Consider the following 27,922-nt stretch of genomic DNA (forward strand, 5'->3'; position numbering starts at 1 on the left):
GATGACCACAGTCGGGCCCCTGGCATCCAAGTCCATCCCAGGACACAGGAAGCCCAGGAGAATGGGGCAGAAGAGATGTGGAGGGGGGCGTGGGCACAGTAGGGACGGGGAGCAGACCTGGTGAGAGGGGCAGATCTCACCAGAGCCTTAGTGGGGAAGACAGAGGCAGAGGGCCGTGAGGAGTGGGAGTGGGCAGCATGGCGCAGAGGCTCAGCAAAAGAACACAGAAGTAAAGACGTTAGGAAGAGAGAGAGAAAGAAAGGAATGATTCCCCCCCCCAACCCCCCGCCAACCATGGCCTGGGCCCTGAAGACTTGGCTGGCTTCCTCCCGCACCCCCTCCCCCGCGTCTGCTACACTGGGTTTCCCTGGCTCCTCTCTGTCCTGGAACGTGCCAAGCGCCTTCCTGATGCGGGGCCTCTGTACATGCAGTTCTGGGCCTGGAGGCTCCCCGCTCCCCTCCCCGCGCCCCACGCTGAGGCCCGGTTAACTCTTACTCACCCTGCGCCTCTCAGTTCCACTCCCCGCCACCCCCCCCAGCAGGGGGGGAGAGCCAGATCCTCAGCCCCTGGCCCTCAGACAGGGCTGCTACGGAACTGGCAGGGCCAAATGCAAAATTTGAATGCAGGACCCCTTGTTCAAAGGCTATTAGGAACTTCAGGAAGGGAAGAGCAACGCGTTAAAGCCAGCATGGTGCCTTGTGCGCGCAGAGCCCGGGGGACACTGCGCAGGTGGCCGCGGTCGTGCGCCCAGAAGTCAGCGCCGCTCTCAGGACCTCCTGCGTCCACCCTTCAGCCCTGCCTTACGACTGTCCTCATACAACGACTTAAAGCTCATGTATTCCCATGAGTCTAGGGACAACCCAAGAGCAGGGCCGGTGTAGGTTTTACATATACAACTCTGTCTTCCCAGGTCCCAGCACAGCTCCTGGCACAGAGTTCAGGAAGTATTCTAGAATGAATGAACGGAAAGGGGCGGAGAAGACAGAGCCAGAGGAGAGAAGGGTGCATGGCAAGACTGGATGAGACAGAGAAGGACAGAAAAAAGCGAGGGAAGGGGGGAATGGCCGAGAAGGAGGAAGAGGCAGGGGTGCAGGCAGCGGGGGTCCAGGGAGGGGAGGCCGGCAGTACTCACAGCTGGTCGAGGGGCTGTCGGTGCCATCCAGTTCTGCCCTGGGGAAGCTGTGCCCGGAACGGGCTGTGAGCAGGGTTGACTCGATGGCCCTCTCGTGGGCAGTGAGCACAATGGTGGGGGCCCGGCCCCCAGCCCCGGGGCCTGACAGGGACTGCTGCATGAAGGCCAGCTTGTCCTTGGTCCTCCGTTTCATGTCATCCCATCTGTGCTTAATGTCCTTGACGGAGCGGGGGACCTGGCTGATGGAGGTGATTTTCCGAGCTATGCCTTCCCAAATCTTGTCCCTGTCGGCATGGGACAGCCGCATGGTCTCCCTCCCAAAGAGAACCGCTTCGTGGTGGGTCACCTCCGTGACCAGAATGTCCAGTTCCTCCTTGGAGAACTTGGGTTTCCTCTTGCGCTCAGCCAGGGGCGCCACATTCCTTGGGTTGAATATCCCACAAAGCACAATTGGGTAAATGACCGTCAGGGCGGGTGGTTCTCCTCCTTCCTAATTGCCGGCCCCCAGCTGGGGAGCCAGGAGGCACCTGGGCACCCTCGCCCGCTCACCACCACCACACCCTCCTTCTAGCGAGAGGCCCCTTCCCCTACTCCTCGGAGGGCAGGAGGGCAGGAGAGGTACGGCGCAGTGGGTGGGAGCGCGGCCCGAGTCAGACGCCTTCGGTGGCGGGCCCTGCCTTAGCCCTGGCTAGCTGGGAGAGCCCGGGCTGTGCACTCAGCCTTTTCCAGAACCCTCTCCCCGGCCGGGTCAGGAGTAACAAGCACACAGACCTCGGGGTCGTTACGAGGGAGGGGAAAGCAGAATGATGTCCGAGAGCTTTAAAGCCCTCCACAGGAACAAAGGGTCCTTACTGGGGTTAGGAGCAGGCCATTGCCTCTACAGATGGCTCGCAGGAAGAATATTTAAACAGGGCGACTATTTACAGCGGGCTTCCCGGTGTGTGGCCTTGCTGGTGACGCCCGTGATTAGGGTGTGGTCACAGAAAGCTCACTCTGTCCTGTGGCTCTCTTCGTCTCCCTCCCTGGCTCCCAAGTGCCCCCCAGGCCTCCACCTCTGGGTGTGTGGAGGCTCCCCTCGACTACAGTCCTGGCTAGCAGCAGCTCTTCTGGGGTGGGCCGCTGTGGCCTTTAGGCCGCTCAGGGGTAGAACGGGAGCAGTCCGTGAGCGCCCACAGGGAGACAAGTTCCGCTCTGACGGAGGCCAGGAGTGACCTTGGCTTCCATCTGCAGAGTAGCCAGGGGCTGCTTGACTGACTGAAACCTTGAGCAAGAACCACCCAAGAGAGGAACCCAAAGTGCGGAGGAGAAACCCGGAGCCCGAGTCACTCCTCCGGCTGCTCCCCGCAACCGCGGCGAGAGGCTAGGGGGCACAAAGATCCTTCAGCCCTCACCTCCCCACCCCACCTACCCAGAACACCATGGCTCAGGGTAAAGGAAGGCTGGGGCTTTGTTACCAAGCCAAGACAGTGCCAGAGGCCCGGGCCCCTCAACATCGTCACTCACCCTCACTCACTCAGAGTGACCTGGAGCTAGACGCCGAGTCTCCTGCGCAAACCCGCCTCCCCCTCTATCAAATGAGGGTGCTAATTCTAGAGCCGCTTCCCAGGGCTGCCAGGAGGAATTCCTGAGGGGTTTTTCAGTCTCACCACTATTGGCATTTGGGGCTGGAAACTTCTTTGTGAGTGGGAAGGGGTGTCCCGGGCCATGTAGGATGTTTCTCAGCATCCTTGGCATTTACTCGCAGACCTGTGACCACCCAACATGGCGGGTGGCAAAACAGCCCCTGGTTTCAGACCACCGATCTCATGAATGCAGAGCCTCTAGCAAAGGGATGCCGTAAAGTCAACACTCATTACTTTGATGCCCGTTCTCTTCCCGGCCCACCACTTAATTTTTTGAAAAAACTCACCAACTCCATCCAATCCCGCACAAGACCCTAAGTTGTCACAGTACAAGAGAAGATGTCTGCACACAGGAGTGAGCTATCGCAAAAGGAAGCTATACATTAAGGGGAAAGGCAGGTTCCCAGCATGAACTGGCTTTCCCCTCCAACTACCACCAGAGGGACAGCTCCGTGGCAACAAACCACACCCCCAACCCCCACCTACTCCTTGAGTGTTGAATGAGAGGGGCCCCAGCAGCTGTGACTGCCCTGGGGCCATCTTGCATCAGAATGGAGCTGGCAGACAGGACAGGAGGGGCTGGGGACAGACCCCAGGCCAGCAAGGCAGCAGAAGCAGAACCCACCCCACCCACAGCCCAGGAGGCCATGCTTTTGCCTGGGCCCTTGTACACAAGCAGAAAGAATACGGGCCCAGAAGTCCAGAGACAGGTTCAAGTCCTGGTTCCGCCCCTGACGGCATGATCTTGCATAAGATCTTGCCCTGTTCTGGACCTCAGTGTTACCGCTGTAGCAGGAAGGGCAGAACAGAGGAGAGGTTCTCAAGAGCAGCATGTCAGACTCGCTATGGAGAGCTTTAGAAATACCAATACCGTGGGCTCATCCTCGGCCCGATGCAGTCAGAATCTCTGGGGTGTCGGATGATCGCTAAGTTAGCTCAGATGATGTCTTTCCCGAGGGTTGTGGTAAAGCCTTGTCCCCAGGGTGAAAGATCAGTAATGGGTGGCATCGAGGCACAGAATCCGCTTGGCCTGCAAAGCTTCTGGAGCCTCGGAAGCAACGGTGCAGAAAGGCCCTGAAGCCAGACTGCACTCAGACACACGCTCCTTTGCTTGCCTAGAGCCAGACGGGAGCCACAGGGAACAGAAGCCCAGGCCGGTGGTCTGGTCCCCACTTCTGTGTCCCTGGTCACAGTGCCCTCAAATGCAATCCTGGCCCCTGGGAGGGCCCAGCTCAAAGACCCCCTGCTCTGTCATCTGGGCCCTTGCAGCACATTATCTGTGCCTTCATTTGACAATGGCAGTAGAAAAAAAAACAATTTCCACGGTGGAAGGTGGGAGTCCTGGGAGGACCTGGAGGGCCAGTCCATCGAGGGCACCCCGTTACACGATCGGTTCTGCAAGTGGGTGGGGACTTACAAGGGCCGAGCTGACTCGCACCGGGTGGTCGGGGAGAAGGTGGTTAGGAGTGTGCCTGTGGCCTTCTCGGAGCCCCCTGTAGGGCACCAGCGCACCAGATGATGTGAAAGGGGGCTGGAGGGAGGGGTCCACCTGTCCCTGGGCACCTCTGCTTCTGCCCCTCTTAAGGGGCAGTGAGAAGAGCCGCCCCGACAAATAAGAGGACAAATCCCAGTGTGCTCTGGAGAGTGTAAGCTGCAGCCCCTCTCGCCCTCCCAGCCCCCCATCCGCAGCTCTCAGGTGGGGAGCACAGGTGGGCAGGAAGGCTCCGGGGAAAGGGACAGCAGACCTCACCATAGCCTCCCCACCTCCAACCAACTTCTCCTCATTTGCTTGGAAGGTGGGCAGAGTTGAAGTACAGCAAACGCTCTCTTAGAAAGTTCCTGACTGCCCTCCCTCTGAGCACAACCTCTCCAGCATCCCCCCACCGCCACAGGTCACAGAACCACACAAACGCCCACAGAGGGCCCCACCCGAGGCCCTCCTATCCCTCCCAGCCCGGATCCACACCCCGTCACCCCTTCTGGGGCCCAGAGAGGGGCACCAAGGAGGTGCCAGTGCAAGTCTGACCTCCCACACAGCGCACAGACCCCTCTGGGCAGGGCCCTGGCACCCCTGCCCGGGCCAGCAGCACAGAGCCAACAGGAGAGCTGTGGGCTGAGTCCTCAGTTCCAGGCTCAGTCCAGCCACCCCTGGGCAGCCCTGGGCCAGTCTCCTGCTCTCTCTGGCTGGCCAGGAAGGATCCTCCTGGTGCAAACTTCTGTCCCAAACACGGCACGACAGTAAAACCACTCTTAAAAGTACTCATGCCCGGGCAGCAAGTACCATCAAAAACTGAGCTAGAGACTGTGCCAGAAGCCTCCTTTTCCATGGGGCCACTTCAACAAGTGCTGGCAGCTGCACTGGGGTGAGTCCTGTACCCTTCCGGCAGGAGCCAGCCCTGTGAGAGGGGTCGGAGTCCCAGGTGGAGGGACGCCCCCCTCCGTGGCGGCAATGCTGCCCAGAGCTGGGGGCCCCGGGCACTCCAGACACAGAGACAAATGTGCAGACGTTAGGGGTCCCTCTGTAACCCACAGGCCTCCTCCAGAGCCCCCCGATGGAAGGCTGGAGAAGCCAGAGGGTCCCCCAGAGCTCTACACATCCCAAACCCTGCAAACAGCAGTCCCGGGGCCTTCAGGGGCCTCCACCACTGGAGACCTCATAGGCCCCAGCACACTCCCTTGACTTCCTTTCCGGAGTTTGGGCAAGGCTCCCGGGAAATCAGCAGAAAGCAGGACTCACCTCATCCAGTTGGCTTTAGTCTCATCTGACCCATCTATGGACTTGTAGCGGTTATTCTTGTCCACAATCTGGAAGACAGAGAGAGAGTCTAGAAGGCTCTACCCTCGAGAGGCTCTCATGTCCCTGGGCTCCTCCCCAAGCCAGGGCCTCCCTCCCTTCTGCTTGCCCTCCTGCTACGATGCAGGACTGAAAACCGAGCTGGGGCCTGGAATCCCATCTCCTTCTCCTGTCCTAACAGAAGACTGGGAACATGGTGGATGAGCAGCACTTCCAGGAGCCCCGCACTGCAACGCTGGAAGTTAGATCCAGCCCTTCTTCTCTCCCTCTAGCTTCTGTGAGAAACAGAGGCCATCACTGGATGACCAAGCACATGTGAGAGGGGCTTCCTCCTCTCCCCAACCTTGAACTGGTCAAGCCCCGCAGGGCTGGGCTGGGCCCTTCACTTCTGTAAAATGTCCTGATTTCCTCATTGCTCTTGAATCAGGGTTCAGCTGGGTATGGAGTTTGAAGCAGACTGTTTAATTTTCTTTCAGCCCCTGGAAGATTGCCCAAAAGGCTGCCACAGGCTGTTCAGGAAGCTACTGTTACTCTTTTGTGGATACGCTGTCGAGGGTAAAATTTAAGACTTTCCCTTCATTTTTGATTTAATGCAATTTCCCTCTGTGGTTTTGAAGTGGAGTATTTACTTCCTTAAAATTCTCATTACTCGATGAGCATATTCCTTGGTGAAGACATATCTCTTCTTCCATTCTGGAAAATTCTGAGAAACTCTTAAGTTTTTGAGTACAGCTTCTCAGTCATTTTCTCCAGTGTCTTCGTGTAGAATTTCTATTAAACATATTTGGGACTATCCCCCATGTCTTTTAACTACCTTTGTCTATTTTTCTCTCTCTCTTTTTCTGGGCAGTGCTCTGAGAATATTCCTCAGAACTCTCTTCCGGTTCACTAATTCTCTCTTTGACCGTGTCCAGTCGAAAATCTATCCACGTATTAACGTTCTTCCTTTCTTTTTAAATAAGCAATTTTAATGCAATGAATATTTTTCATTCCCAAAGTCTTCATATCCCTCATTTCTTCATCCCACCTCTCTGTTTCACAAAGTCACGTTCCTTCTGTTTCCCTTTCCCAACAGCATTACTGAACTATAACTGACATATAATGTACCATTTGATAAACTTTAACGACTGTTCACACCCATCGCCACAATCAAGAAAACAAACACATCCATTCCTTGTGCCCCAGAATCGTCCCCTCCTGCCTCTCTCCATCCCTCCCATCCCCAGTCCACAGGCAACTAGTGAGCTTCTCCTTGTCACCATAAATTGCTTTGCATTTTCTAGGATTTTATATAAATGATATCAAATAGAAGCCATGCTCTCAACACAATTATCTTGAGATTTGTCCCTATTGATGTGTGTATCAGACTTCATTCCTTTGTGGTGGGAAGCAAAGCAGTATTCTATTGTTTGGATGTGCCACAATTTGCTTTTTTATCTACTTCTTAATGGATATTTGGGTTCTGTCTAGTTTTTAGCTAGTACAAGTAAATCTGCTAACAGAATCCAGTTATAAGTCTTTCTGTAGACACACACATCTCCTGTGGGCAAATACCTCGCAGGGGAATGCCTGGGTCACATGGTAAGTATATGTGTAACTTTTAAGAAACTGCTAGACTGTTTTTCCGAAGCGGTTGCAATATTTTACATTCCCATACAACAGCGTATGGACCCACCAGCTGGTCCACATCCTCGCCAATACTTGGTGTGGACAGTCTTTTTCATTTAGCCATTCTGATAGGCATGAAGCAGTATCTCATTGTGGCTTTAATTTTATTTCTCTGATGACTAATGATGTTGAGCGTCTTTTCGTGCAGTTACTTGTCAGCTGCATATCTTCTCTGGCGAAGAGTCTATTCGAATCTTTGCTCATTTTTAAAATTGGTTGTTTTTTCCTTATTATTGAGTTTTGAGAGTTTTTTAAAAATATTATTTTGGATCCAGTCCATCATCAGACATATGATTTACGAATGCTTTCTCCTAATCTAAGGCTTGTTTATTCATTCTCTTAATGATATCTAAGAGCAGAGGTTTTAAATTCAAACAAAAATCCACTGTTTTGTTCTTTTTAATGCGTGTTGTCCTTCCTTTATTTCTTCAAGGATCCTAAGGCTGAGACTGCTAATTATCCCTCATTATCTACTATTTCCTCTGTCCATGGTAACAGAACTCCTGGATTATAATTGGGCACCTGGCTACCTGTAAGAACAGAATACATTTTGGGGTGCCTGGCTGGCTCAGTCAGGGGAGCATACAACTCTTGATTTTGGGGTCATGGGTTAGAGCCCCATGTTGGGTGTAGAGATTACTAAATAAATTAATAAATAAACTTAAACAAAAAAAACAGAATACATTTCTTAGTTTCTCTGTTAGCTACGTTCTGGCCAATAGGATGTAGGTAGAACTGTCATGTGTCAGTCTCCTGAAAACTTCTTCAAAAGACAGCTGATAGATGCCCTTCCACCATGCTACTGCCTGGAATGCAGATGTAATGGCTGGAGTTCTAGCAACCAACTTAAACTATGAGGATAATCCAAGCACTGAGATAGTGATGAACTGGGGTCGAGCTTGGTTCCCTGAGAGCTTAGTGGGACAGAGCCACAACACCAGGCCTAGAGTGTATTCATAAAAGAAAATTTAACTCCCATTTAGCTTGAGCCACTGTTATTTAGAATCTTAGTTACTCACAGTCAAACCTATTCCTGATATGGATCCTAAACAGTTATTTTAAATTCGTTTTCAGAATACAATTTTCATTTTAGAGTGAATTCACTTGTCATTGATATTCAGAGGCTGTCTTTTTAACATTGTCTTCATTAGTTTTAGCGATTTGGTCTTGGGGCGGGGGCTTTTTTTTTTTTTTTTTTTTGACTCTCACTGTAATGTTTGGGAAAAAAAGGGTGGGGATTGGTCAAAGCATGAACTCTCAACGCATCTGGACTAGAAGCCCCTTTGCCCCCTCCACACACACCTTCTTTACCCATACTCTTTCTCTGGATATTCACATCTACCTCCAGACTCTCAACTTGTTCATTACTCACAATCTTCACCTCAAGCCCCAGCTGAGACTATCTGACTTCCCATGTGACTTCCCTTCCTGGCTGTCTCACGGGCACCTCAAACTTACCTCCCCCAATGTAACCCCCCCAGGCCCCACCCCCACGCCTGTTCCCCTCCTACTGTCCTCATCACAGTATCTGAAACCACTATCTACTCAGGTTTCAAAAAGAAAGCCATTCGTACTACCAAAAACCAAAGAATGGCACACTTAATATCGGTGAACTGTATGGTACATAAATTATATCTTGAAAAAGCTGTTAAAAACAAAAACAAAAACAAAGAAAGTTACCCTTCATCCCTTGCCCTCTCAACGCCCCCCGTCCCATCCAATCTCTCAGCGAGTCCTGCCATCAGATGTCAAAACTGCCCCTCTGGTTCCACCGCGTCCTGCTTCCATGTTGGTCTGAGCCATTAGCTCTCTTCCAGACAACTACAGGAGACTCTAACTCCCTCCCCTGATGGTGCTCTGCACTCTCCATGTTCTTCTTCCAGCAGCGACTGTCATCTTTATGGATGTAAAGCACCTCACGTCACTCACCCAGGATCACCTGCAGCACTTACAATAAAATCTGCACCCGTGGTCACAGCCTCCAAGGCCCGTGCTTGCGGACCTCCCCGACGTGGGCCTCCCTCTTCCCCTTCATGTGCTGTGGCCACAGCACCTGACAGTGAGGCTTTACACTGGATGGTTCACTGCCTACAACCTCTTTGCCCCACTCTTAAAAAATTAACAATCACAGAATTTTTCATGCATCCAGAAATTATAAAGAATAATGTGGCCGCCAACAAAAATGACCTCCAGCCGTATCCGTCCCCTGCCTTGCTCGCTTCAAGAAAACACCTCGACATAGCTGAAGACCATCTCTGCCTCCAACTTCACCCTCTCTCTCCAAGGTTAACCACCATCGTGAAGCTGGTGGGGAGCCTTCCCATTTTTACTACACAAGGAGTTTTCTAGAAACAATGTATAGAATGGTTCTGCAGGTTTGTACAATTCACAGATACCCCAGTGAACATATCCCCAGTGAACATATCCTTTTGTACCTTTCTCCCCAATGACTTTTACATGACTGGTCTCTTCTTATGTTTTGGGTCTCAGTTTCTGTCACCTCCTCCTCCGAAGAAGCTTTTCCTGACCTGAACCTAAAATAGGCTCTCCCCTGCTACTTCCTGACCTCCGCATGCCAGCCCCCCACAGCATTATCTCTATGACATCATCTGTCACTTCCTTTTAGAGACCTAATTGCACAGTGCAGTTTTGACATTGATGGTGTTCATTTGTCAGCTTGGCCATTGACTGTCTCCCTCATTGGACCATAAGCTAGTGAAGACAAAGCACCCGTTCATGATGGTGGCCTGGCCCCAGATCCTCCATATAGCACATGGCATGGGACAGAATCCTGGCTGAACGAATGAATGGTTGGCTGAAGAGCCTTTTAAGAAAAAAGTGAATTAAAGAAAAAAAAATGATCTAATGTTGATATTTTAGGAAAAAGGAAATGAGTGGTGTGCTGAAGCTGGCTGGCAGTGGCTAATAAGCACGGACTCTGAAATCTTCCAGAATTTCATGAACCAGTTGTTAAACAGCTGTTATTAGAAATTTAATTATATAAACTTACAATTCAAGAAATGATACTTTGGAGGTAATAAATACTCAACGCTTACCACTTCCTAATTATCTTCTATTTTACTATCATCGGTGCTCTTGAGGGAAATGGGCATCTACTGTATCTGCACAGTAGAAATGCTACGGAATAGCTGCTAGCACCTACCTCTTCCCACCGCCCGGTTCAGTGACTTCACGCCGGAACCTTGAAATGGGCCATGGTGGGAGCATTTACACCATGGAAATCGGCTTGCGTCCCCCACCCCCAACCACCACCACGGTGACTAGCGTGTGTTTGTATGTGCACAGAAAGTGTGGGAAACACCGTTTGAGCTCTCAACCCTGGTTACCTCTAGAGGAAACCAAAAGAAGAAAGCAAGATGAGGCTTTTGCTTTATTTATGTATAAGGCCATACTGCCTTTGTAGCTTAAAATTCTCAGATAGACCAAAAGAGAAAACATGCAGCTCAGGCTCTGCCCCCCACCATCCACACCCCAACAGTCTCCCCAGATGGTGCCCCAGTCCTCAGGGACCTTCCCCTGGAACTTCATAAAACCCTGTACTGTATCAGAATGTAAATCCCCCTCTGTTACCATTTTCTGATCGCTCCTCTCTCTCCTGGGGAAAAAGAAAAGCATCTCTAAGCCCTGCAGCCAGTAACAGGAGCACCCAGCAGGTAGTTAAGAGCCATGGAGCCAGAGGAATCAGCTAGAATTTCAGCTTCACCATTTATAAGTGAGTGGCCTTGGCCTCCACTGGCCTTGCCTCAGCTTCCACATCTGTAAAATGGGGTAAAGGCCAGCCCTTGCAGCCCTGCCGTAATGACTCACGTGGGAGGCACTCAGTAAACAGTTGTCATTAGCATTTTGGTCATGACCGTAATCACAATCTCTGGTCTCTTAATGAAGAAACTAACTGTTAGCTCTCATCAATTCTGGGCAGTGGGAGTTGTTGTGATCTGCCTTTTTACGGCTTCCGTTGGGCAGACAGGCACTGGTGGGAGCTGGGAGGGATGGGGGGACTGCCTCAGGCCTCTGATGCTGGCTCAGATCTGGAGGTTTGCTGAGGGATGGTTCTGGCCTTATCTTTCCCACCAAGCAGGATTTTCTCAAACCGAGCATTCATTCATTCACTTAACAGATAACCACTGAGGCAGCGGCTACAGTGTCCAGCTCTGTGGATAAAATCATGGCCCAGGCGGGGCGCCTGGGTGGCTCAGTCGTTAAGTGTCTGCCTTCGGCTCAGGTCATGATCCCAGGGTCCTGAGTTTGAGCCCCACACTGGACTCCCTGCTCGGCGGGAAGCCTGCTTCTCCCTCTCTCTCTCCGAGCTTGCGTTCCCTCTCTCGCTGTGTCTCTCTCTGTCAAATAAATAAAATCTTTAAAAAAATAAAAAATAAAAAATAAAAAAAATGATGGCCCAGGGAGACAATGATGTCTTTGCTCTCACAAAACTTCAGAGTCCAGGGAGCCACAGGAGAGAGACCACTGTGACAGCCCATGGGCAGCACGGTGGCAGGCACATCGGTGGAAAGGGGAACTCAGAGCTGAAGCCGGGATCTGGGAGTCAGTTGAGGACCTTCCTGGGAAATGTGGAATCTAAGAGGAAGTCTTGGAGAAGAGGAAGGTGAGGGCGTTCTGGCAGAAGGAGTAGGAGCGGGCAGGATGACACAGAGCTTACAGACCATGTCACATGTCACGGAGAAGCCCAGGCCACCTTGAGTAGACAGCAGGTTGTGGGCCTCCAGTCCTGAGACGGAGATGGTCCAGGAGTGGTCAGCCAGGGCTAGAGGCTCGGGACCAAGCCCACAGAAGGCTGGTCTCCCAGTGTCTCCCTCACCTTATCCTGCAAGGTCAACTCCTTGGCCCCTCTAAACCCAGTACTTCTAGGACCCTCCTGGGCTCTGAACCCTGTGCCGTGATGACAACCTAGGCCTGACCGAAGAAGGGTGGCCGGCACGGTAAGGGGGTCCCTTAGCCCGGGGAAGAAGAGGCGAGAGGAAGCAGAGCCGTCATCAAATGTGGGAAGGACCAGCACGTGGGAGGAGGGGGGGGGGCAGGACAACTTACGGGGGCACAGGCCTGAATGAGTATTCTTGTGAGGTGGTGTCTTCACTCTGTCCTCAACGACCTCTAAAATTCTGTCTAAAACTCGGATTGTATGATTCTATGTGGCTAGAGCCTCAGAAAATAATACAAAACCTGAGTCTGGGCCCCCATATGGATCAGGGTGCTACTTCCAACCGTGCTGATGATTAACAAAGACATCAGTAACGAAACGCCAGTGGCTACCATTCAAAAAGCCATTTCAAGGGCACCTGGGTGGCTCAGTGGACCACTGAGTCCAATCAGTGGACTCTTGATTTCGGCTCAGGTCGGTGGGATGGAGCCCCGTGGGATCGAGCCCTGCATCTGGCTCCATGCTCAGCAAGGAGTCGGCTTGAGATTCTCTCTCTCCCTATCCCTCTGCCCCTCCTCGCCCCGCTCGCGTGCAAGAGTGTGTTTTCTCCTTAAAATAAATAAATCTTCTTAAAAAAGATATAGCCAGTTTAGAAACAAAAACAAACCAAATTTCCCTGTGCCATGGACTCTGACACACCATTTCCTGGATTCTCACAACTCTGTGAACTAGCTACGATCATGATTCCCATTTTGTGGATTAGGAAACTGAGGTTCAGGGCCACTAGGTTATTTGCCTGGGGCCACAGAAGAAATGTGTGGTGAAGCCAGAGTTTGTTTAAACTCCCGTCCCTGCTGGTACAGCCCGCCTCTTAAGCACTCTGCAGAGAGATGGGCATTATCCCCAAGCTCCCTCTGATGACCCCATCAGAACCAACCAGGAAAGTCCTGGGGACCCCCTCAGAATTCCCAGTTATGCTGTGGGCTTGAGCAGATTTGCTACGTGAAGATCTGCATTTTAATACAGAGGAACATTCTGCTTGGTGGCAGGACGTCCACTGCCGTTAAGGGTTCGCTGTTGGGCCCCTCTGAATGGTGCCATCACCGGATGCTGCAGAGATTAGATTTTCAAAAAACCTGATTTGCTTGCAACTTTCCAGGAACCCATGGAATCCATAAAGCATTCTGATTTTCAGCCCTGCACCTCTTCTTGGAGCAAAGCGGTTACAAAAATGATTTATGGAGCTATTCACAGTTGACAAAGCACTTCTTGCACATCTCAGATGCTCCTCCCAGAACCCCAGGAGGCAGACAGCAAACGCTTCTGTTCTCCAGCCACTTCCCAATCTAGCAAACTGAAATGGCAGAGCGAAAAAGGGGCCGGCCTGAACCTGAATTTGAACTGAACACTTGGGCTGGAAGGGGGGCCTCTGAGGTTATTTAGGCCCTGGCCTCCTAGCCGGGTGTCTACAGCTGGCCTCTGGCAAGGCGAAGGGGAGGTCCCTTAAAATGTGTACAGCGCTTTGGGAATATTGGTATATGAGTATAACTTCCTAGGTGACTCCAGCTGCTCAAGAACCAGATCTAACCCGCCCTCCGCCCCTTTTAACAGATAATGGAACTGGTGCCTCCTTTTATCGTTCTAAAACTCTTTCATTTAATTTCAAAAAAAGGCCTGGAGACCTGGTAAATGAGGTGTGTTCACATACAATCCCAAATTCCACATCCGGGTTTTACATACTGTAGTATCACTCACCACGCCCGTGTGACGCCAACTGGAGATAACAGAGAGATCTGCCATCTGCTCGTCACCTGCTATGCACCTGCATGCAACCAGCCTCAAGACTCACAACTTACAAGGGTATGTTCCAATAGATGGTGGATCCCCATGTTAGGCAGAAGGAATCCAGCGCTCCGAGAAAGTAAGCGCCTGGCCCCAGGACGCACGTCCCTCAAGCGGTAGGAATGACTGAGTCCAGAGCCCCGTAACCAGCTCAGACAGCTCTTCCCCACTCAAGTCCACTTGAGGTCCCCCTGGCCTTGTTACCAGCCTCAGGACCAACTACCCGCTACCCTGGACACACTCAACCTCAATAAATCTGCCTCTTGGTGAAACCAGTGGGTTGAGCCCTTGGGCAAAAGGACTGGAATAGCAGCGATGTGAGAAAGGGGCCTGTGGACAGAGAGAAAGTAAATAGAAACAAACTTTAAATATGCTACAGATGTCAAGGGTCTTCCAGGTTAACCGGTCGGAGGGAGGCAGCTGACAGGGCTGATGTGGAAGGCACCCGGAACACAAGCAGCACCTCCGTCCCCCATAATCAGAGAAAGGAACGAGAGAGAGTCAGAAAAAAAAAAAAAAAAAAAAGCAGAGAACAAAGCAAAGCTCCAGACTGACACAGCATCTCATACCCACGAGGATGGCTAGAATCAGAACGTTGGCTGACAGCAAAAGTTGACAGAGATGAGGGACCTGCCCTCACACATGGCTGGTGGGGATGCAAAATGGTCCAGGTGCTCGGGGACATGGTCTGGCAGGTCCTCAGATGATTAAACACAGAGTTCATTAACATGGAGTTCACTAACCAAGCAATTCCACTCCTCGGTAGATGCCCAAGAGAAAACATGTCTACACAGGAACGTTGCACACCAACGTTTATAGTAGCTTTGTTCAGAAGAGCCAAAAGATCGAAACAACCCAACTGTCCATCGACAGGTAAATCGAGGAACGAAATGTGTTGTGTCCACGCAATGGAGTCACAAGGCCACAAAAAGGAACGATAATGCTACATACACAGTGCTAACCTGCCCCAGCACGGGTGCACCTGGAAAACATCAAGCTAAGTGCAAGAAGCCCGTCACAAAGGGCCACGTACTCATTCATATGAATTCACTGATCCCCTAGGATCTGAACAGGGAAATCTCCAGAGACAGAGTAAATCAGTGGTTCCTGAGGGCTGGAAGGGAGAGGGGGGAGGGGGCAAGGTCGGGTGACATCTAAAGACAGAGTTTCTTCCTGAGGTGATGAGGGTGTCCTACCACTGACGGTGGGTGGTGGCTGCATACAGCAGGGAATAAACTAAACACACTCAATCACACACTTCAAATGGGTGAAATGTGTTGTATGTGACTATATCACAATAAAGTGGTTTTAAGAAATCTGCCAAGGGGCACCTGGGTGGCTCAGTCGGTTAAACGTCCGACTCTTGATTTTCGGCTCGGGTCATGAACTCAGAGCCCTGGGATGGAGCCCCAAGTCAGACTGGGCGCTCAGCAGGGAGTCTGCTTGTCTCCCTCTCTCTCTGCTCCTCCCCCCACTCGAGCGTGCTTGCTCACTCTCTCAAATAAATAAGTAAAATCTTTAAAAAAAAAAAAAAGAAATCTGCCCAATATTCATCAGACAAGGAGAAAGAAACCACGTTATACTATCTGCTCGAAAAGTACTCCCTAGAGAAACAGGAGTTTCCGTGTGAGTGGGAAGACCAAGGGGATGGTATGTGGGCATTCGCATATGGGGTTGGAGATGAGGAGCTGGAGCTTTGGTTAGAAGTCCTGACCCCATGATTAGTGGCACAGCCTTGGACGAGTAATCTGGCCCTTGAAGCCCCAGTTTCCCCATCTGGACAAAGGGGGAGAGGTACCCCTGTCCGCTGGTATGGTTGTGAGGATACAGAGCTACGGCACACAGATCCTTTAGTGCCCAACGAACAGCAACAATTTGGTGGCTGTTAGAGGTATTGCTGTCGGCCAAGCCTCACGAGCTTTTGCTGAGGACTCCCCGGGGGTTTAAGGCTGCTGAATCGGGCTCCAACAAGACCCATCCTAAAGGAATTTTCGAACACCAGAAGACCCCAAGTCCCCTATTATTAAAGCCAGGAAGTTCACTAGAAATTAGTGTCTCTCAAAACGAGGGTTTTTGGATATGTTCTCAAGATCCAAAAGCTTGCTCTAAAAATTTTTAATTCAATGTTTTCATTAAAAAAATTAATATACGGGAATCACGAGGAGATTTCCGTCCCAAAGAGTACTGTGCTTGTAACTTGGTTGGCACCTCTGGTTGACTGAATTCTTGGCCCCGATTCCCAACCCTCCCATGGGCCTTGGTCATGTGATTCTGCACTGTGCTCTCTCTTACAGGTGGCCGGTACTTCTTCTCCTTGACCTTGGCTTCAGCCTTGTGACTTACCTGGCCCATAGGATGTTAGCACACACCAAGCAAGCAAAGACTGGAAATGTGCTTGTGAGGGTGGGGTTGCATCTGGGGCCTCTGCCTTGACCGGGAGAAGAGCTTCCCCAGGGAACCCCTGCTCCTTCAGCCTGGGCCCAGAACATGGAGCAGACCTGGCTCCACAGTGAGGCGACAAGCTCGCTCCGTGGCTTGCGGCCCAGCGGCCCAGCCTCACCCAGCGAAATCAGCCCCCCATGGGCCACCAGCAGACACTCCAGGCTAACTGAGGAACTGCAGATGGGCCAGCAGATACATGAGCAAGCATGCCAGACTGCAGTTCTGCGCCGCGGGTCAGCAAACTATGGCCTGCAAGGGAATCCAGCCACCACCTGTGTTGGATGGCCTACCAGCGAAGAACGGTTTGTGTGTTTCTCAGTGGCTGGAAATAAACCAAGGGAAGAATATTTCACCTTGTGAAAGGTATATGGAATTCAAATTTTGGCATCCATAAACAGTTTTACTAGAACATACCACACCCGACTATTCTCCCGCTACAAGGGCAGAACTGAGGAGGACATGTAGGGTCCACGGAGCCTAAAATATTTACGATCTGGCCCTTTACACAGAAAGTGTGCAACCCCAGTTCGATGCCACCGAATTTGGAGGCATTTCTAGACGGCACAGCTGACCAGAAAAACACCACTTACTGCTATCTGCCGTGAGCCAGAGAAAGAAGAGCAAACGCACACTTAATAAGCACAGGGTGCCTTCTGGCAAAGAAAAGGGTAGGAAACAGGTGCACTAAAAGATTCCCCAGTGTTTCAAACAGAGACAGAGAAAATACAGGGGTCACCCGATAAACAGCAATTTTGTTCCAGTGAAACATCATCCGACACATTATACTGATTTCATTCGTTTGAATTAAGTTGGTTGGTCTCCTTCTGTTCGTTTTGTACTTGTAAGTCGGCCTTGGGAGTTGTAGCTGTTTAAGAGCCAGAAGAAATGTTTCACATACACCTGCGCTTATACCTTTTCAAGTAACATTGACATGAGATTAATGTAACACTGGTACACCGCCCCCCCGCCCCCCCCCCCCCCCCCCCCCCCCGCCGCCCAGAACATTAAAAGTCACCTGACCAACAGATATAGGAAAAGGTGCTCAACTTCACTGGCCATGAGGGAAATGCAGATCAAAACCACCATGAGCTATCCGCTCAGGCCTTTCAGAACGGCTAACATCAAGGCGACAAGGGAGATCAAGTGCCGGCCAGGGGGATGTGGAGCGAAGGGAGCTCCTGAGCGCGGCTCTGGGAATGTACATGGACGCAGCCACCACGGAAAATAGCATGGGGGGTTCCTCAAAAACTTAAAAATAGAACTACCATGTGATCCAGCAATTCCACGTCTGGGTATATTTATCAGAAAGAAACAGGAGCGCCTGGGTGGCTCAGATGGTTGGGCGTCTGCCTTCGGCTCAGGTCATGAACCCAGGGTCCTGGGATCGAGCCCCACATCGGGCTCCCTGCTCGGCTGGGAGCCTGCTTCTCTCTTTCCCTCTGCCTCTCCCCTGCTCATGCTCTGTCTCTCTCTGTATCTCTCTGTCTCAAATGAATAAATAAAATCTTAAAAAAAAAAAAAGAAAAACACTTAAAGTGAAAAGTTACGTGCACCCCCCCCCCCCCGTGCACTGCAGAGTTATTTACAACAGCCAAGATGTGGAGACAAGCCAGGTGTCCCACGGAAAGATAAAGGGTTGGAGAAAATGTAGTAGAGATATACAATGGAGTAGTATTCATCCGTGAAAAAGAATGAGATCTTGCCACTTGCAATGACACGGATGGACCTTCACTGCATGATGCTAAGTCAAATAAGTACAAAGACAAACACCGTATGATTTCACTTATATGTGGACTCTAAGAAAGAAAAACACCAAAAGCTGAACTCCTAGATATGGAGAAGAGATTGGTGGTTGCCAGAGGCAGAGGGTGGGGAGTGAAGATGATCAAAGTGAAATAAGTAAGCCCTGGCTATGCAACATACAGCATAGTGACTATGGTCATTCATGTACTTAAAAAGTCACCTCAATATGACACAGGGGAGAAACGCCACCACAGAAGTGCTGAGAAGACAAGGAATAGTGAAGGTCAAGTTAGGAGCTCCTTCACACTGGAAATACTGGGCCAATTCTGAAGAGTTTTTCATGCTCTTCTATTCCAAAATTATGGATTTTGAGAACGACAGTTCCAGCCAAAATTGGTTCACCAGCATAGTACATATTTGCAGGGAATCTCTGGCTCGGTTTGTGATTCATAACCAAACAACCAGCATTTGTCAAACAGTTATACAAGGCAAGCCCATTTAATGCTTCTGATCTTAAGAGGAATCTTAAGATTGATGTACATACTTTTATTCCTGGAAAAGCTGATATTGAATTGATAGTGTTTTAAGGATCCATCACATCTTAGGACATGAGAAAAGCAACTCTTTTCTAGCATCATCTTCCACTCTTCCTTCTAAGCATACTCTGTACTTCCGCTATCCCCTATCACCTTTCCCCCCTCAACATCACCCGTGCTCCCTGCTGCAACTCATCCCTCAAAACCTAGTTCAGGCCTAGAAGCAAGGAGACCCCAGTAGCCATGCACACACTTATTAGTGCCCAGGGATATTAAGTTCTGCACACCATTTCCACTAAAGCAAATCAGGGCTCCTGGGAGAGATGGCTAGAACATCTTTTTGTACCAGAAAGTAAGAGAAGTATGAAAATAATGACAAGGAGCCAGTCTGAATGGGCTCCTGCTGGCCAAATCTAGGGCAATTTAAACGTCAGAATGAATAATGACAAGAATGGAGTAGAACACACAGAAGAAAAAAAAAGATTCAAGAGTCCATCCTGATGCTAAAAATAACTTTAAAAATGAGGGATGGGGTGAAGAAGAATGTTGAGCACCTTTTTCTTTCTTTTTTTTTTTTTTTGGCAGAAGGACATCATGTAGTAAATGTAGAATGTAAGTCATTTTATTTTATTTATTTTTTTTAAAGATTTTATTTATTTATTTGACAGAGAGAGACAGCGAGAGAGGGAACACAAGCAGGGGGAGTGGGAGAGGGAGAAGCAGGCTTCCCGCGGAGCAGGGAGCCCGATGCGGGGCTCGATCCCAAGACCCTGAGGATCATGACCCGAGCCGAAGGCAGTCGCTTAACCAACTGAGCCACCCAGGCGCCCCGAATGTAAGTCATTTTAAACCATGAATAATAATTGATGATGCAGGCAAGAATCATCAACAGTAATGCTAAAACCACTGGGTAAAAGATAAGACAAACTGACCTCACATGCTTCCTGCTATCTACAGGGAGAAAGACACAACATCCTTCGTGCCAAAAAGCTACAATCTGAATCTATCAAGAGGAAACAATCAGGCAAATCTAAACTGTGCAACGTTCTGCAAACAACTGCCCAGGACTTCTCCAAAGAGTCAATATCCTGAGAGAGAAAAAAACGACGCAGGGGAGCTGTTCTAGAATAAAGGAGACTAATGAGACATGACAATTAAACACAGCGTGCGATGCTTGAGTGGGTCCTGGATGGGGGACAGACTGTAAAGGCCACTTCCCCAGGGCCACTGGGAAGATGTGAATATGGATTGCAGTTGAGACAGTATCATATTCACGGTTAAATTTCCTGCATAAAATAATTCTATTATGGGGACATAGGCAGGGGTCAGCAAACTACTGCTTGCAGTTCAAATGCAGCCCCCTAACCTGCTTTTTTATACAGCTGGGGTTGGCATTTTTTTAATGATTACAAAAACGTTTTTTCATATTAATTTCATTTATATGATTTTATGTATGAAATGTAGATGAAATGTGAATTGCATTTGAAATTATGTGATGTTCACATCTGGCTTTCACAAATAAAGTTTTATTGGAACGCAGCCGCACTCATTCATTCCCGTACTGTCTCTGGTGGCTTTCGCCCTGCAACAGCAGCGTGGTGTAGTGGTGACGGACAGCGCGTGGCCCATAAAGCCTGATGTCTATAACCATCTCTCAAGCAGCTCAGAATACAAAACAGAACAAAACAAAAAAGAATGTGTGTGTAGGTGCACACGCCTGTCGGTATATATATAGAGAGATTCAAGCAACTGTTCTAAAATGTTAGCAGTGGGTAAATTAGGGGCCGGGTGTGTGGGTGTTTATTATACTATCCTGATAACTTTTCCACAGAGTCTGAAGTTTTAAAATAAAGAGTTAATAGAAATGAGCAAACAAGCATGGAAACTATCTGCTCATACATACACAAACACACACACAAGCCACCCTGTCTCAAATGTTCCTTCTTTTCTTCCTGGACAAGCCCGTTATTCATCCCGGACTAGCCTGTTACTCTTGCCTTCTCTGCGCTCTCCCCAACTCGGTGACACCTGCCTGCTCCCGCTGACATTTCACAACATTGCGAGGGTCTGCCTCTACTTCCCTCTCTCCCTGTCCCTCTGTCCTGGAGGCTGTGTCACGAGCTTCGGCACGTCCAATTTCAAGCTTCCCAAAATAAATCTCCATTTTACAATGGAACTTGAAATGAGAAACGCTGGAAATACCACTTCACCTCGGCTCCCCCCAGAACAGGAGGAGTCTCGCAGGTGGAGGGGCTGACCGACAGCAGGTGAACAATGCCACCACACGGCGTCCACATTATACGGACCCCCGGGAAATCTCCCGTCCAGTGTCAGTGCCCAGAAGGGCAGACTCCCCAGGAGCTAACTAGGGACTTTTTGCGACATGGACACTTCTGGCACTGGGAGCTGACCAGGCTTGCCTTTTCCCCAGAGGCTGCCAGATTTGGACCCCCTATAGCTAAAAGCACATACATGGGTCATTATGGTCTGCATTTTTAGCCTCATTCCTGGCTCGTCTTAGGGTCTCCGCCCTTGCTTTTCTTTCTTCTGTCTCTCCAAGTTTTAATATGCTATGATGTTCTATTTTATGTGTCCTGCTAGGCTACCCTAAATCCCTTCTGGAACAAGACTGAGTCTAAACGAGAAATGTAAAATAGACACCCTGTGCTGGCTTCCTCTTTCCTCCTCCCGTCACCAAACCACACAGCTGCCTGCCCTCCCAAACACCTCAGGCCTGCAGCATCGTCGCTGGCTGCCGGTGGCTGAGGGTGGCCTGGCAACCCTGGCAAGGATTTCTGGGATTTATCATTCCCAATGAGATGAGAAGGCAGAGGAAGGGGACATTTCTTTTCTAAGCAGCCAGAGGTGAGGGCAAAACCCCGGCAGAGGCGGCCAGGCCGTGGAGAGATGTGAAGCGGACATGGACACTGGGTCCATCTAAATGCAGGCCCTGGCCCGTGGGACCAGCTTTCCTCTGGGTTGAGGGGAGAAAGAGAGGGAACCGGTGCTGGGCAGAAAGGATGAGTAGAATAAAGTCAACCGAGGCCAGCAGGGAGGCATAGGGGAGATAAGGAAGGAAGGAGGAGAAGGCCCAGGAGGCAGAACGAGAGGGTGGGTTCTAGAGTCGAGACTGCTGGGTTGCAACCCCAGCTCAGCTACTCGTTAGGTGTTTAGCTTTGTGCAGAATGACTTCCCTCTCCAGGCCTCAGTTTTCCCAGCGGTACAATGGTTAGAATAATATCTAACTTCACGGGGGCATCAAATGAGATCATGCTGTCAAGTGCTGAGCACAGACCCAGCAACATCGTAAGTGCTCAAGAAACCGGAACATGTGCTCATCCTTAGCGCCACCGTTATTTCTACTGGAGTAGAGTGTACACACTGAGGCGCTGTAGAAGGAAACGTGTTGTGCTGGATGAAGGCCAGAGCTTTTGAAGACAAGCAGAAGGTCAAGAAAGGACATCGAGTATGGCTCTGAGAGAGGATTTGACAAATGAATCCAGTTTACTGGGGATACGATGCTTCCAGATCGTGGTCCAAAATCAGTGCTGCAGTTCATCCCACCTTTCCCCCCCTCCCTCCGTTCAACCAACCTCATTCCTGCTTTTCCCCACCTGAAACCCTGACTGAGGACACACGCATGCATGCGCGCGCCTGTGCGCGCGCGCGCGCACACACACACACACACACACACACACACACACACACACACACGCCCTGCTTTCTTGAGCCATTTTGCACGTCTGTTCTCTCAGGGCCTTGAAAGCCTCTTACCTCTCTGGATCACAAAGGTCAGAGCCTCCACATGGTCCCGCCACCTCCAGCCATTCCGTCCCCGCGCCCATCCACATGTCACAGCTCACAGCTCCAAGGCCCTAGGAAGGAACCTCCAACGGAGCAACAGGGCTGGCCCCTGGGCCCTGATATGCAGGCCACGCCCACTCTCGACTGGTAGAGCTGGTCTGCGACCAGGCTGCAAACTCCAGGGATTCCCCCTCTCCCTTTTCCCCAGACCCCAGCCCCATGCCGGACCCGCAAACCCGGGCAAGCTGCCTGCTTTCGAGACCCTAAGTTTGCCCAGCTGGGCTGTCCCAAGGTGTAGGTTCTTGTGCGCAGGGGAGGGAGCACAGCCCTAGATTTTCGCCTCTGCTGAACTTCTACCCATCCTTCAAGACCCATCTTCAATCTGCCCAGTCAAAATCCACTCCCCTCCTCCCTGGCCCCACAGCCTTGTACAAGTACTACAACCACCAGCGACTGACACCCTGCCTCGGCGTTACTTGGTTGGCAACAGGCCACCTCGCCTCCCATCCTTAAAGCCTGGCATCGTGGAGAAGCCACGGTCTACCGTGTGTCAGCCACGGGAGGTGGGGATCACGTGCTTACCCTCTTCAGTCCCGGGTTCCCTCATCAGAACCAGAAGGCCAGCAACCTTCACCTGCAGGGCTGTTGGAGGAGGAATGTGGCACACAGCTGACCTAGAATCATTGCTCACAGCAGCCAGACTTCTACAACAAGCCATCCACCCTTGCTGGCTCTCTCCTCACCTCCCATTCACACCTCCATCCCCAGCAGCATGGCTTTCATCTCAAAACTGCCCGTGGCCAGGACACAGAGCCCCGTGCCCTGCGCAAGCCCAGCAGCCCTCAGTCCCTCCTACTTCTCTGCCTCCAGGCCCCCATCGCCCATCCCTTCCCAGGGCCTCAGCTGCATCCATTCATGTGCTTTGTGTCCCTTACGCCCAGACCCCTGTCCTCGGCTGACCAGCATGCGCCGGCGTGCCCCTGGACAGACCACCTGCGTGTCTCATGGGCACGGGCACCTGCAGCTCGCTCACCCTACATGAACTCACCTGCACCGCTCCCCTGGCTCAAGCCAGCTCTCTCCACCTCTCCGCATGTGTTAGCAGATGTCCCCCCCCCAAGACACGCAAGCCCACTGCATTCACTTCCTATCACTTCTTAACAAACTGCCACAACACCGTGGTTTCAACATCGTCCATTTATTATCTCACAGTTCCGGAGGCCAGGAGTCCTAAAAATCAAGGTGTCGGCAGGGCTGAGTTCCTTCTGGAGGCTAGCGGCAAGATTCTACTTCCTTGCCTTTTCTAGCTCCTAGAGGCTGCCTGCATTCCCTGGCTCCTGGCTCCCTCTTCTATCTTCAAGGCCAGTGGGATAACATCTTCCCATCTTTTCTGAGTCTGACTCTCTTGCCTCCCTCTTATAAAAATGCTTGTAATTCCACGGAGCCCACCCTGATAATCCAAGATAATCTCCCTATCTCAAGAGCCTTAATGTAATCCCTTCCCGAGAGTCCCTCTGGCCAGCGACGAGGACATATGCACGGGATCCAGGGGTTAGAACATGGCCATCCTCAGGGGGGGTCATGATTAGGCCCTACCATTCTTCCCTCCCTCCATCTGTTCCGAACCTCTAGGATATCCCTCCAGTGACAGAAAAGATGTTGACCCACCTCCCTTCCGTAGGCAACGTCTCCAGCTGAACCTTCTCGGTGATAGAACAGCTTGTCCACCACGCCTCATCGCTCCTCTAGATTCAATTAGCCCTCCAGGAGGACCCCCTCACCAGGTTTTTCAAGGATGTTAATGTCTTTCTCTGAACAAAGCTCCCTGCCCCCCATGTCTGCCTGCGGCCATCCCCTCCCAACTCCTGTCTCTCCTCCACTGATCTCCCCGGCTCTACTGGTCACCCGGGTTCTAAGAGCGTTCCCATCTGGCCACTTTCTCGAAGGGCTTCACCACGGCACCATCGGCCACCGAGGCCAGACCATTCTTTGTTGTATGAGGCTGTCCCGTGCATTATGAAAGGTTTAGCAGCATCCCCGGCCTCTGCCCTCTAGATGCCAGTAGCGGATCCCCATCCCAAGTTGCGACGGCAAAAAATGTCTCCAGACGGTACCAAACCTCGGGGGCGGAGGGGGGGAGAGCCAAGGGCCCCAGGTCGAGAACCACTGTCTGACAGGAACAGTTCTTGCTAAGGTGGCCGGTGACTTCCCCGGCATTAAATCTGACAGACACTTCTGAGCCGTCCTCTTGTTGGCTGTTCTGGCCTCCCCACCTCTCAGGCTGCAATTCCTGTCACCCTTGCAGGATCACGCTCCCCTCCTGGACCGCTAACCGTTGACGTTCCTCAAAGCTCACCCCAGGCCCTCTCCACCTCTTGTTAACTTGTTCTCCCTGGGGGCTGCCCTCCACGCCCCCCAGCCCCAGGGACACCTGTGCACAGGTGACTCAGGCAGTGACACCTCCAAACCACCTCTCTAAGCTACAGCACCCATGTAGCTAACTGCCTAGTTGACAGAGCCACTGGGGACCTTGCCGTCACCCCCAACTCAGTGAGTCCAAAACCAGGATGGGGATCTTGCCCTCTACCCAGGCCCCACCCTGCATTCCACTTCTCAGAGATGACTTCCTGACCTGCTGAGAGCAGAACACTGAAGGACTTGTTCTGGCCAATTCCCTCTGCCTTACCTAGGCCGATCAATCTGTTTCCAGAGATCACTCTTGCTCATGTCTGAAAGAGGTCACAAACCAGTTCCCCTGTCTCCATGTCGCCACCTCACCCTAGCTCAAGCCTCCACTGTCACCGATGTAGAGAACCACTGTAGCCCTCTAACTGGGCTCTGGGTATCCATTCTCCACCAATGCCCCCACCCCTGATCTGTTCGCCAGGCTGCAGCCAAAGTCACCCTTTCAAAACATAAACGAAACTTCTCATTGTTCTTAAAGAGCAAAAGTCCCAGTTTGGTCTACTGGGCTCCATATATCCAAGCTTCTGTCTCCCCCTCCCAGCCCCTGTGTTGGCTGCACTCCAGGCACGATTACCTTCTTCCAGTTATGCAAACGTGCCATCTTCTCTCCTGCCACAGGGCCTTTGCACATGCTGTTTTGCCCATCTGGTGGGCATTTTCTCCCCTCAATCACAGCTCCACCATCAGGAAGCCTTCCCTGACCTCTGGCCACATCAATTCCTCTGGTTGTTCCCTTTTCTCCTAGCCTCACTGTCTCTTCATCACCTGAGTCATGATTTTACATTTGTTTATCTTATTCTTTGATTCATTCCAGCTTCCCCACAATAAGCTCTATGAGGGCAGGACTGATGTCTGATCTGGCCCCTCTATCTCCAAGGCCAGTTCAATGCTTAGCACAAAAAAGCCCCACAAGAAGGGTTTAATTAATGACTAATGAACGATCTTCTTAGTCCCTAGCCCAACCTTCTCTACTGGCCCCACCTTCTTCCATCTCTGTTCAAGCTTGACTCCCTAGAGTCGAGAGTCATCCCTAACAATCCTTCCTCTTCAGATCTTTACAAACCCTCTTTCTCACTTCCACATCCCATCCATTAATAAAGCTCAGAGATTCTCCTTCCTAAGTCTCTTGCAAATGTGCCTGCCTCTAGCACCCGAGTTGAAACCAGCATCTTTTCTGACCTGAGCCCCCCGCCCAGGCCTCCTACCCAACCCAGTTCTCCATTCTGCAACCTAACCTCCCCATTCTGCAAGGCTTCTGCCTGGCCTGCCTCAGTGGCTTCCCCTGGCCCGCAGGAGAAGCACGCACTTACCCTGACTTATGAAACGTCGTGTGATCTGCCCCTGCCTCCTTCTCTGCTGATGTCTCACCACACTGACTGTCGGGCTCGTTGCTAGCACCACACCGGACCTGTTGGAGTTTCTTCTCGCTCAGCTGCTCTGTGTGCCTACAGCATTTTTCCATGCCCCGTCCCCCAGCTGCTACTCATTCCTCAAGTCTCGAGCTGAAGGAAATCCTGCCCAAGCCCCTCAAGTAGGCCAACGACAACAATTATAATAGCTGATATTCACCGCATGCTTCCCAAAGGCAGGCGCGGATCTAAAAACTTCATAGTATTGACCTATTTCGTCTCCACCATCAACTATGATAATTCTGTTACAGAACAGGCACAGAGAAGTTAAATGATTCATCGAAGGTCACGTCTGATAGTAAATAGCAAAGCAGGCTGACATAATGAACTTGGGCTCCAGGCCCCAGATCCCCGAGCACAACAAACACCACCATCTCCCTCTGCTCCTAGAGTGTCCTGTCTTCCACACTTCTGTGGCAATGATCACATGTGTACGTACCTGTCCAGTACCTGTTCTCCCCACCAGACCGTCCACTCCCTGAGAGCAGGGGCCATGTTCTCTGGCACCCAGCCCAGCAGCCGGCACCACCGCTCTTTGGGCTAAATGCCATGTTCTGCATTCCCACAGCCCCCAGACCCAAGTCACCCACTCCAGAGGAGGGCCCGGGTCAACCCTTTGTAAATGCCACAGAATGGCCCGCCAGACAGACAGACACACACACACACACACACACACACACACACACACACACACTAACATTCACGGGGAAATCGCCCTGAGTTCTTCCTGGCTGGCCGGCCATGGGCTCCCTAGAGCCCCACCACTGATTCTGCCAACCCCAGCCGGATGGGCCCCTCAGCATGGCCCTCAGCCACCCACGGTGGCAAGCCACTCAGCCAGGGCAAGGGGATAGCGAGATCTGTCATCCCAGCATCCCGGAGTGATGGCAGAAAAGCTCTCGGGGCCCGGCTGGGCCAGCGTATGGCTCCCCCTGCTGGTTTCCTTCCACACTAGCTAGCACCCTCTCCCGCGGCGCAGGCCAGGGAACACTCACCAGCCAGGAGAAGCAGCCAGCTGATTTGTCCTGGGTGGAGATCTGCCCCTCATAGGGGCCGAAGATGTGGCCCTTGGGGATGACCTCATTTATGCATCGCACGTCATTCTCCCCACTGGCTTCCTTGACCACCTCCATGCCCTGCGGGATGGTGAGGGCAGCCCTGTCTGGGATGCCCACGGGCACTGGCGTGTCGGACACAAACACTGGGGGACCGTGGTTCGGGCACTCATCCACAAAGTACTCCTGGCAGGACTCGCAGACTGAAGGGACGGAAAGAGCGAGAGAGCCTCAGTTGCTGCAGGGAGGCAGGACGCCCACGGCGGAGGCTGAGGGGCTCCAGGGAGGCCCACCCTGAGGATGGCATCGAGCAGTGAAAAGCCCACTGCGTGGGACCCACGAGTCCCGGCCCTGGCTCCACCCCAGCCAGCCACAGGCCCCTGAGTCTTCAGTGATAAAAACCCATTACCCTCCCTGGGGGCTCAACGGACAGGCCTGCCAATGCAGAGGAGACCAGAAGCTCCCTTTGTTTTAAGTTTACAGCGCAGCTTTGGAGTCAGATGGGTCTGGG

At 51.5% G+C, this 27,922-nt stretch overlaps 1 protein-coding gene across 3 annotated transcripts in view; it reads right to left on the reverse strand.

Moving 5' to 3' along the window:
• The window catches only part of PRDM11 (PR/SET domain 11), a 79,508-nt gene that overhangs the window by 18,430 nt on the left and 33,156 nt on the right, over nucleotides 1-27,922 (reverse strand). For 2 of the 3 annotated variants that reach the window (XM_025878795.2, XM_073904713.1), the window contains exons 4-5: nucleotides 27,352-27,614; nucleotides 5,493-5,560 (exon numbers count right to left, since the gene is read on the reverse strand). In XM_025878795.2, the coding sequence (XP_025734580.1) occupies nucleotides 5,493-5,560; nucleotides 27,352-27,614 (331 nt within the window). Of the gene's footprint in view, nucleotides 1-1,133; nucleotides 1,556-5,492; nucleotides 5,561-27,351; nucleotides 27,615-27,922 lie in introns of all 3 variants that reach the window. The other variant, XM_073904714.1, reaches the window with a different exon arrangement.

This window comes from Callorhinus ursinus, unplaced genomic scaffold, assembly GCF_003265705.2.
Source record: "Callorhinus ursinus isolate GAN/ISIS: 27379988/994484 unplaced genomic scaffold, GSC_fseal_2.0 scaffold21, whole genome shotgun sequence".
In the NCBI taxonomy this organism is placed as follows: Eukaryota; Metazoa; Chordata; class Mammalia; order Carnivora; family Otariidae; genus Callorhinus; species Callorhinus ursinus.